The sequence below is a fragment of the Poecilia latipinna genome, unplaced genomic scaffold (genome assembly GCF_001443285.1).
Source record: "Poecilia latipinna isolate Pla-1442-1.1 unplaced genomic scaffold, P_latipinna-1.0 Scaffold283, whole genome shotgun sequence".
NCBI classification, from domain to species: Eukaryota; Metazoa; Chordata; class Actinopteri; order Cyprinodontiformes; family Poeciliidae; genus Poecilia; species Poecilia latipinna.
The window spans coordinates 287546-299627 of NW_015112899.1; the positions used below are offsets into that span (position 1 = coordinate 287546).

The following is a 12082-nucleotide window of genomic DNA, read 5'->3' on the forward strand; positions in this document are numbered from 1 at the left end:
ATAGTAAAATATCATGGTCAACTGTATCGAACGCAGCACTCAAGTCAAGTAAGACTTGGTGAGGGGAGCTGTTTGACCTTTCATGACCTCTAAAAATATTTCTTAATATCTTTAAAATGATAGTGGCACAAAAGAAAATGTTTTACTGCACAGATGTTTGACACCATTTTTGTCTGATTGAATGACCGGGGGGCTAAGTTCACTCAGAGATGCCAAAACAAAGTAATGTGTGAAGTAACGGTGTGTTACAGACTCCCTGGCTTTTAGATTATGCTTGGCAAGAGATGAAAGGCAGACTTTATTAATATGCAACTCTAGCACATTAATACAGCTTAAACCAATCCGTTCTCGATGGAAGGATGGATTGTTCCGTTAAGTAACAATTCAAATAGTAAAAACCCTTAATCTTATTTTTCATTCCATTTCTGCATTCTATTTTCTTTCTGTTTATCGCTCTGACCTCCAGCTCTTCAATCACTTCCTCTGTGGTGTATAAATACTGTTCAGTTATTGATAAACCTACTGTAGTCGGGCATAAATATTCAGACATTCTGCCACATGGTGCAAAGGCAAAAAGTTTATGACTGTGAACCCTCCTCACCCCCAGGAGCATCAAGCACATATGCATATGCACACAAACACACAACCACAAACATACTGCATAAAGTAACCAAGAACAGACCCCCTGGTTTTTAGATGATGCTTGGCAAGAGATGAAAGGCAAATGGATTTAGGGGAAGGCAGCAATAAGCTATATTTGGGGAATTAAGGGCGAGTTGTGTGTCTGTGCGTTACTCCTGCTGTGGGGACTTAACTTTGTTTATATAATCACTATGTAGGTCTTGCCTCCTGCTTGGAGATAAAGTTTAAAGACCTGTGATGCAAATTATCACAATTCTGAGGATGAACATGCTCCAGTGTTGCAGTAAGGCTTATGGAAAGACAAACCATCGTTAAATAGGCTATATTATGTAAAATCGATTTTTTTTTTAGCTTCACAACAAGTGATAATATTGTGCTCTCACCAAAAACACACCTAGAGTACTGTCTGGATTCTTCATGCATGTTTGAGAAATCCTTGAATCTCCCCTATAAGCGTTCGTATTACAGAGCTCCCCTTCCCTGCGACTCCCCCACTCGGCTCCTTCAGACAAGCAGCAAAATTGATTAGCAAACAAAATGAACATCTGCTGAGCTCATCAAACTAATTTTATATAAAACGTTGATAAAACTTTGTTAAATGCTTAATAGAGGAATCTTGTTGTGATTACATACTGAAGGCGGCGTTTCCCAAAGAAAAAGCTTCTTAAAGAGACAGAGGCCCAATTCCAAGGTGTTAGATAGCAAAGTTGAATTACTGGCAAGTCATGTTTCAAATATATACAGGAATTGTAGAAAAACTTAAGGTAACAGTTATTTGATTGTATTTTAAAATGGGCCTACCTTCCTGGAAAAAATATAACAAATAAAATATTTTTGATTGCATGATATCAGTAACATGTTTTTTGAGGAATATCTGCGATATGAAATGATGAACACTTTTCATTTACAAAGAAAATGGCTCAGTATCCCAAAGAGATATCTGGACTTTTTACAGAGACACCATTGTTTGCAAAGTTTTTCTTTACAGCAATGCATTATCCAGGAAGATATTTCCCCCCTGATGAAGTCTTCATAGTTTAGAGTGAAATAATTGAAACCCTGTTGGGTAACACTTTATTTGATGGGGGTTGAATAAGACTGACATGACACTGCCATAAACATGAATAAGCCTTCATGAATATTTATGACTGTTGTCATAAAGTGTCATTCGGTAAATTATGACACTTTTAATACAAAGTTGACAATATTCTAAATGTCTTTGTTATGACAACTTGACATTAACCAAGAAATCATTACTGATATAAAGTTGTTATAAAAGTATTACTGATTGCACTTTAAAAATCAGGTAACTTTATGTTATTAAAGGTAAAGTTTAAACAGTAATGATTTCTTGGTTAATGTCAAATTGTCATAACAAAGACATTTTCAATAATGTCAACTTTGTATTAAAAGTGTCATAATTTACCGAATGACGCTTTATGACAACAGTCATAAATATTCATGAAGGCTTATTCATGTTCATGACAGGTGTTATGTCATGTTTATGACAGTGTCATGACAGTCTTATTCAACCCCCTTCAAATAAAGTGTTACCCACTGTTGTGTATTGTATTGTAGATACTTGCTGTAATTTCTGACATATTTGTGATTAGTGTAAATTTGACTCATAACTTTAAATGTTTAGCTAATTGGAATGTTTTATGTTTTTGTAATAATGCAAATGATATTTTTGGTTTCGTCTTTAACATTATATGCATTATGTAATATAATGCATAGGAAATGAAATAGGTTGCACGATTTAGAGCTAGTGGGGGCTGCTACTGCAGAACCACTATGCTATAGTACTATTACTCTTTACGCATTCTGTGAATACTCCCTCGGGATCCAATAGTGAATGAAAAGATACAGTCATTTCCTCTCCTATGCCAGCAACTTCAGGCAATTGGCGTAAGGTGAGTGAATCTTCATCAGAGCAGACAGAGTGTCTTCAGTGTGTAGCATGAGATTAAGTAATCGTTATGTGCTGACCAAACCAAAAAATAGTGGTGTCCTGCTTTTGCTAAAGATCAAATTGTGGATGATACAGCAGGTTGAAAGAAATGTGTTGCTGGAGCTTTGTTTTCTAAAGCAAAACATGCAAAGTAAATATTCAGCAGGGGATAAAAATAAAGAAAGTATTTATCTAGAAATTATAAAATCACATTCATAGTCGTACACTGATATGCAGATCAGTAAGCAACTTGTGGTTCTATGCTTTGCATATCAGTCTCTGTAAGGGGGAAGGTGGAATCAAACCCACAACACACAAATAGAAAGATGACTAATCTTCCCACTGAATCACCCACAATGTGTGGAGTGAGGCCTGAATTTTTTGTTCCTCTGGCAGATTCAGGTCTAATGTGAACTTTTAACTTTACCAGCATTCTTCTTATGAAGTCCTAACAATGTTTGTGAGAGACACATTCAGAGACCGGACTTCAGTATGGGGAGGGAGCTAAAAAAGAATCAAGCTGATGGCAAAGAAGCCTTCCAACCTCAAAGACTAGAAGCTCATCATAAAACATGTAAAACATGACTTTGTATTGTTTTAGTTTATCTTGAGACATCCTTCTCTTGATTCCAATCAGAAATAAATGTCTTGGTTGAATGAAAATGATTTAAAATCTAAATCTGCTAGGAAGTTTGAATAGTCTTGGGCTTAACTGTAAAACATGATCCATTGGTATACTTATTCTTAGAGATCTGGTGCTCAGCACAAAGACAAGTAATTGAGCTGGAAAAACTAGGTTTATTTCCGCATGCATTTTTTAGATTGTTTGTTAGGTTTTTAGATACATAAAATATTTATGGTTTGTGATGAAAAGAGCTGACATCACCAGGATGAAGTCTGTATAGCTGTTTTACAATGCCTTACTAGTTGTGTTCTCATTATCAGTATAAATAAATATGAGTATAATCTGATAGAACTCATCAAATATGGTTTGCAGCCAACAGATATTTTATTTAAAATGATGTTATTTGGTTTATTTTTGACAAATGACTGTTACATTTTTAAGATTTCCTTTTCTTGAATATCATGTCTAAATCTTGAAATTCATCTGAATTAACCTGAAACAGCTTTAGCTCAGGTCAACATCTGTAGTTTTAAAATCAGATCAGAATGTCAGACAGCTGCTTCACAAAGTTAGGACAGTGGATAAAGGTGGGATTTGTCAGATATCCTGACTTAATTAAGCCTTGACTCTGTCATACAAAAGCAGCAACACATATGTTACCATGGCGATTTATCCTGCGCTGTTAGTCAGCCAGGATCAGTTAATGCTGTCTTTTTTGTTCAGTCAGCATTCACGGCAATCAGACACCAAAGGGTTCTGTCTGAGATTCTGTTTTATTATGTGTCTGTTTTGTTTTCTTTTGTGTTTCTTTTTGTTTTGTTTTTTTACACACCACCCTGCATTAAAATGCTGCTGACTTATTATGGTATTCAGGAAGGTACTTTTATTATTTTAACATTACAATGTCAGAAAATGCCATTATTAATTTTAAAATGACTCATATGAACCCTGTTACTGTTCAATTAGGTTTCTGAGCATATTCTAGTTTGACAGAAAGGCCTTTAATAGACCACTGCAGTGATGAGTGGATTAGAGAAATGACTGATAAAGGAACAAAGATACTGTAATCAAGTGAAGCCATATAAGTAGTGGCATACTTTACTGATTAATTTTAACTTAAAATCATTTTTACAATGTAAATTAACTTTAGTTTAGCATATAATTAAACAAATGCCCAGTTTAAGTCACAATATTTAAAAAGTATTTATTTACATTTTAAAAACATAGCTTGTTAAAATACATGTCTGTTAAAATACATTTCATAAATTGTCTTGATTACCATTAAGCTGCCGTTGCACTGACAGTTAAAAACAATTGTCAAATAAAACAAAAGTATCACAACTCAAACAGGAACTGAACTATAGGTCAAACTAAAGGCGATACATTCAGGGACCCAACATTTTATCAACATGGTTCCCAGATACTGAAAAATGTTGTATTTAATCTTGACCTGTCATGTTTACTCTGTAGAAATATCGATAAAACGTGGAATGTTTTTGATGGCACAGGCGTTTCCCAGTGATATCATTGCAGAAAATAACATAACTGAAAAGATCAATGAGTCCAAATTAAGAAGTTGAACATATTTATATTTCTGTCAATAAAAGTAGGGCAAATATCAAGGGTAATCTTGCTAAATTGTGTTGATCATCATGTAAATATAAACAGCATTTACATTTAAGATTCCTTCCATAGAGGTTTTTTTTTTTTTTTTCCATGACAAATTTTGTCTCCCTGATAAAAGAGAGAGCAGGCAGGACGCTTGGGCTTGGCACGTGTAAAATCAACATTTTCACACCAAAAGTTATGCATTCCCTGTAGCGACTGCTTTACTTTGCATGTACCTAAGAACCTGACTCTTTATGTGCAGTGCTTGTCTACTACTTGCTACTTGCATGTTTGTGTGTCTACCTGGAGGGTCTTAGAAGTTAGAGTGCGGGGACTGGCCACATACGTGTGTAAGTGACCATCAACTCCCCTCAGCAGCGGCTCAGAGTCTCGAACATACTGAAGGTCTCTTGATGTTCGCAGGTCCACCACCTCCATGGACTGACTCACATTCTGCACCTGATAGAGAAAGCAGGAGCAAATGACATGTTAATATAATAAAATCATTTTTTAGTTCCTGCAAGATGATGCTAGAATTTTTTTATGGTTAGTTTAAGCTGATTAGTTGGCACCTTTGATGCAGTGAGCCAGAGTAGAACAAAAACCACAGGAATCCAGGAAATAACCAATATCATAAAAGCTATGGGGATGTAAAGGGGAGAAAATGGGATTAGCCTGAAGAAAGCAGCAAGGAGGAACTGAGAATGAGCTGTACATGGACTGGGGAGCTTGATTACTGAACAAGAAACAGATGGCTGAGAAAGGGTTGCAGGTGAGAGTGGCATAACCTTGCAGAGGAAGATTTGCTCCTCAAAATTAATGACCAATCACAACTTAATTTTCCTGTTTGACCAAGACTTGATTTTTATAATTGTGTAACTAAATGTATACTATAAATATATAAAATCTGACAAGCTTGTATACATTTTTTTAGCCCCCAGAGCCAACACTTTGTTGAACCACCATGAGCTCAGTTTGTGTCATTTATAACAGCCCTTTTGATTCAATTTAAAAGGAAATATGTCAATGCTTACATTCCCTTTAGGCTATAGTTTTTTCAGTATTTCAATTTGTGAAACTGTGTGCTGAGATGTATTTTTAATTTTTTTTTTTGCATTTTCCATTAAAACGGAAGGCACAGAAAAACCCACAGAAGATTTTAAGATCTCACACTGTTTTTACACTCAAAGCAGTTTACAGTTCAGAATTTGATATTTATATTGTGCGTTTCTGTAAGTGGGTGATAAGGTAAGTTTCTGAAGGAGTGTGTCCTTAAATTCATTTTAACAGAGATCCTCATTAAGTGTGTGCTCCTCTCTCACAGAAACAAGCACTCCCACACTGCTGCTCATTAACAATCCTGAGATTCTAACAGATGCATCAAACCTCTTTTGATACTGAATGTTAAGGAAAAGGGAAAAAAACAACAAAAAAACATGCAATGACCCAGATTGTGAGTTGTGAATGCAGAAGTGATCAACAAACAAACAAACCCACCCACTCACTCATCTCCTCACTGTATCTGTGAGAGCCGCAGAGGCTGGAGAGGAGCAGACACACCACGGCATACAAACACACACACAACTATTCCCACTCACAGCAGGATGTAGGTGTCACTTCCAGAGACACACTGAGCTAATTAAGATTCATAAACACACAAGCTTCCTGACAGGAACGGTGTTGGGAGAGGAGTGGGGAAGCTGGCTCTGATTGTGCTCATCCTCTGCCACCTCTCATTTCCCTCCCGTTCTGTGTGAAGACTGTATGCTCTCCAACACCAGCAGCAAATGAGGAAAAGCGCTGTAGTTGTTTTGCCATTACCATTGCTTTGGTTCACTTTTGCTGTAGGGAAAATGCAGCACTCCTAAATCCTGATGTAAGATCCTCACAGCGGTGAATGCAGGGAGCAACGTTTGCCGGGCCGACGATGTTTAATAATTCATTGTTCCCAGTCACAAATCATTTTTATTTCTCTCTTGGGGTGCATATTGATGGAAATATACTTACATGGCCAGATTCACAGTCTGTATATGTATAGGTGCATGCACATTTACATAGAAAACAGTGTTGGAATGCTCATTTTTTTGTCCTAAAGTACTTAACAAATTGTTTATTTCACATCCATTGATCAGGGTTTTATTTTAATATTAAAATTTGCTGCAGGGTTTGGGGAATGATAGTCTTCAGAGAGATGACCAACCGATGTTTAGTGCCTGAAAAAACAGCTCATACTCATAATTGTTCACATTTTGTCATGATTCAACAAATATCACTGCACTTTAATTACCTGTTTGACCAATACATGATTTTTAAAATCTTTTAATTATAGATTGTTACGTATGGGGTTGTCAGTGTCATGCTGTGCTGTTTTTCTGCAAGAGGAACTGAAGCACTTAATGAAATAGATGGCACAATGAGGAAAGATCATTACGTAGAAATATCAAAGCAACATCTAAAGACATCAGGCAGGACGTTAAACTTTTAAATGGTCTTCCAAATAGACAATTACTCTAAGCTTACACTGGGAATTTCAAAGTGGTTTAAAGACAACAAAGTCAGTGTTTTGGTGTGGCCATTACAAAGTCCTGATCTCAATCTTCCTGAGAATTGGTGAGTAGATCTGAAAAGGCGTGTTGGAGCGAATCAGCCGACAGACCTGGCTCAGCTGCACCAGTTCTGTTAGGCAGAAAGGGCCAGAATTCAAAACACTGTGGAAGGAAACCAACAATGTTATGGTTGCTTAAACATTGTTTAAATTGAGTTTTAAACAGTCATACAGTTTAAAGCTCAATTATCTCTGATAATAAGGAAATGCATGTGAACTTCTGAATTCAAAAAATGTTCTGTTTTCTGACACAAACAAATTGAACTCCAGCTGTAGATAGATGGACATGCCCTGAGCTTCACACTGCTGAGGTGAACAAATGCTTTATTTTCCACATATTTACTAGGGTTGAATTTGAAGATCTGCTGGGTTGCTGAGTAACTGACAGCATCTAAAGGACTCAAACAATATTGATCTGTCAGCGATGCCTGTCAGTGTGTCAGCATACTTCTGTTCATTTTTCCATATGTGTCAAAGCAAAGAAGCTGATGGTGAATCTTTCATTTAAATGCAAGCCCCCTCCTCCTCCGCACCTGCACCGCTTTGCAACGCTGACCGCCAGCTGAAGCTTGGATGAACTCCAGAATTAGACAAACACAAACATATACCCAAAGTGCTCACCTGTTCAGTCAGCAGGCGTAGCTGTTGGTTCCGAGGGTCTCGTTTGCACAGGTTTCGAGCTGGGGCGACTACCGTGCACACACACCGGCCGTCCGGATCTGAGGCCGTGCTGTACACTTGCCAGCCTTCCTCTGAGCCAGGGTACAATCCCTGCACAAACACACACACACACGCACACACACACACACACACACATGCACACACACACACACACATGCACACACAAGCTCAGTGTAAATGAAGTCACTGTGCATGTCAGCTGTGCTTTCAAGAGTGCAATGGATAAACAAAACAGAAGAAAAGCCTTGGCTCTTATTTGTGAGCATGCAAAGGTTACTTTAGTTCAGTCTGATACATATTTCATATGTGTTCCGACCTTTTACACTGTCACTGATTTGAGTGTTTTAATTATTGAAATGTATCTAAAACTTCAATAACCACTGGTTGACTTTAAAGCCTTTCCTTGTTGGGATTGTCAGCAACATTCATGATCATTTAAAAAGGGCGTGGAATGTTGAGCTTTTTCCTTTTGCCTGAAACCATCTGCTTGCAACAAATAGTCTGAAAAAGCTCAGTTTGAGTTTGGGAGAAGATCTTGATTTGTCCCTCTGTGACTGGTGTCAGAGGTTGTTCCACATTGCCAGCAGTAAGTCAGACTCAATTCCAGTCAGAGCTGGACTCCACCGCTGTTGCCCTTTGTCACAGATTCTGTTCATAATGTTTATGAACACAACTTTCAGGCGTAGTCAAGGTGACGAGGTGATCCGTTTTGGTGGCCTCAGAACAGCATCTCTGCTTTGTGATCCTATTAGCTTCATCAGGTTATGATCTACAGCTTTGCTGAAGTGGCTTGCAGCCAAGAGTGAAGCAGAAATGAAAGATGAGGATTAGAGCCTCCTAATCTGAGTGTCTCTGACCTCTAGCGGGGTTCTTCATTGGAGAGTTCTCTCCTCCTGTTTCAGATTTACCTGCTGCAACAAGTATCTCATTTGCAACTCGTCAACCAAGAGCTCCATCCTAGAAATCTCAGGCCCCCTTTTCCCTGAGCCTTGATCTGCAGTGATCTTGTCTTGTCTGTATGGTGGTATATAATGTTTTTTTTTCTAAGTGAATAACTAAGAGAGTGTTGTGTTCTCAATGGAAGCCAATAGGGGTTCTTAAACCTTTTTCTCTTGTTTAGTAGTGGTCACTAATTTTTGTGCTACACCGAAGCCAGAAATGACCATTTGCTTTCTTGGGACGGGGCTGTAATGCTGATGCCTCTCTCTGTTGCCTCAGTTAGTTTTACTCCTGTCCTTGACATACTTGGTCTGGTTGAATATATTTTTTGCTGAGTACCATAGCAACAGACAAGCACTTAGCAAAATTGAGCTTCTCACTAGTGTATTTTTTGCTCTCCCTCTTCCTGCTGTGCACAATTAACCTTATACAAAATGTCATCAGGTTGGAGATGACCTAACTTAATTTTGTTGTAGTTATTGACTTTTTTAAGTTTCATGTCTATTTATAGGATCCTAAAGAGAATGCTATAAATATAAATCTTATATCATTGTGCTATCTTTGAAATTTTGAATCAATCACCTTTCTTATTCTTTACTGCTATGCCTTCTGTAAAGCTCAATTTACACAGTTCTAATTACATTTTCAAGATAGTTATTAATGTTTTCTGAGCCTGTTTGTGTTGCATTTCTTAGGGTCAAGTAAATGTCTTTCTACAGATGAATCCACAAAGTTATCTTGCTTTTTACAGAGCCAGCAAATATTGGATTAAATCATCAATGATTCCAATTGGATGTAAATTTCCCTTTTTGTGTGTGTATTTTTAAACCTTTTAGGCGCCACTGAAATGATGCTTACTGCTTAAACATGAGAGTGCCTGGGCTCTCTCTAATTAAGATTTCACCAGACTCTCAATTTGACCTACTTACTAACGTTTTAGAACAATGAAGAGGAACCGCTGAGCTCAATCTGATGTTCCCCAGCCTGTCACAGTGATTTGGCTGCAAAGCCTCTCTAAAAACACTGAAAAGAGAGTAGAGACACAGGAGGAAACTGGGGAAAATGGAAACTGATATGGACATAAAGGAGCATGGAGAGAAACTTCTGATCGGGCTTGATATGACAACCTGATGTTCTTATCACAGTGAGGTTTACAAAAGCAGGGGATTATTTGTTCTGGAAGACGTGAACTAGACAGGATTTTAAACACTGCTTGTGCTTGTTGCATGATAGAAATAAAGAGGAGTCCTGCCCCAAGTGGAGGAGTTTAAGTATCTCCAGGGGAACATTCCCCTGGAGGACCCAGGTGGCTGGGTCGGACAGACGGACAGACAGATGGACGGAGGGAGGGACGGATAGATGGACGGACAGACAGCTGGACGGAGGGACGGACGGACGGATGGATGGTTATACTGTACTCAAAGAACAAGATTGTAACATACAAACAGAATCAGAATTTCTTTAAGAAAGTTCAACAAAATAAATAAAAATAATGTCAGTCAGTTATATATTAAAAGCGAAAGCAGCACAAACGGAAATATCAGCTCAAACCAGTAAAAATGAAGCAGAGTTTATTGACACCATATTTGTTTGATTTTGTAGATGTGGGGGGAAGTTGGGGAGGCTGGTTGACCTTCCATGACCTCTGGAAGCATTTATAATCTTTAAAATGATAGTGGCACAAATAAAAAAATTTGCTGCACAAACAGCACAAATGTTTGACACCAATTTTGTTAGATCTGAACAAAGTGGAGAGGCCAACTTCACTTGTTCACTTGAGTACCTGCAGTCTTTTTAAGTGTGAATGAGACATTTTACGCCACGCCCCCTGCAGGTTGCTTTGCTATGTACCTCGTTTCCATAGAGAGAAGGAACTGACCCTCAATCAGATGACGTCTTACAGAAAATCCCTCTTGATACTGGCAGAGGTTGCTGAAACACTTGTCCTTAAGTGTGTTGCACAAATGGACTTTCCTCAATACTGTGGATACATTCCCAAGAAAAATCTAATTTAATCAGACTCTTCGAAGAGGCTCTAATGCTGTAGGGCAATGTAAGGAGTCCTGTGCATTAATACATGGTAGAACCAAACATTTTGACTTGTCTGCTTGTAACTTTGGCATAATTGAATTTGAACTGCAAAACTGCTTTGAGGAAAACCACTGGCGGATTCACAAAGCTGATTAGCCAGAAGTCATGATCTTGTTTAGCAGTTCTACAGCAAATACGTTGCTACGTTTTCTTCATAGCAAAGCAATCGTTACAGACAATAGAGAAAAATGAACAGACAAAAAGAATAGAAAGAATAGAGACATATCTATGCATTACCAGGAAAGAATAAATATATTTTTTTATGCTCCTAGACACTCAAAGTGCACAAAAAATAATAGTGACGATAGTGTTTGCTGCTCATCAGGTAGACTGAAGAATCATTCCAGGACCTGAACCTCTCTCTCACTGCTGCACTCTGTGCTCTCAGATTCAACCAGCCATTATCATTCTACAAACAGACTTTTGTACTGGTATAATTTAATTTGCAAATCCTTGGCTTTCTACCAGGATATTTATCTTCCAAAATGTCACATAATCAAAGCATCTATGGTTCACAGTACAGACCATTACTTTTAGTGTTCCCTCAGAATACACAGTTTGGCAAGAAGGATGTTGAATTCTATTCTGAACAGCTTGTGGGCTTCAGCATGTGGCCATGGCAGAATGCGGGATTTTACGCTGTTCAATTCATGTATCGAAACATTTACCAAGAGTAGGCTCTAAATCACACATCAGCTATTGTTATCAACCTCAAGTAAAGCCATTTGGATTACATTGGAATCTGTAATGAACTCATAATAACCATTATCAACAGCTTACTATGTAAAGTTGTGCAAGTAAAACACACAAGTTGTATGCAAGTTGTGCATACAACTTGCATACACACATACAACATACATACAACTTGAACATTTCACTTTAATTTTGTGTGTGGCTCCAAATCCAGGCCTCCATTGGTTAATAAATTTGATTTCCATTG

The 12082-nt window shown here is 37.8% G+C and overlaps 1 protein-coding gene across 3 annotated transcripts in view; it reads right to left on the reverse strand.

Moving 5' to 3' along the window:
- LOC106948342 (noelin-2-like) overlaps positions 1-12082 on the reverse strand; it is a 46447-nt gene that overhangs the window by 22934 nt on the left and 11431 nt on the right. Inside the window, exons 2-3 of one of the 3 annotated variants that reach the window (XM_015033956.1) lie at positions 8053-8202; positions 5130-5285 (exon numbers count right to left, since the gene is read on the reverse strand). In XM_015033956.1, the coding sequence (XP_014889442.1) occupies positions 5130-5285; positions 8053-8202 (306 nt within the window). Of the gene's footprint in view, positions 1-5129; positions 5286-5398; positions 5505-6323; positions 6387-8052; positions 8203-12082 lie in introns of those variants that run through there. The other 2 variants (XM_015033958.1, XM_015033957.1) reach the window with 2 other exon arrangements.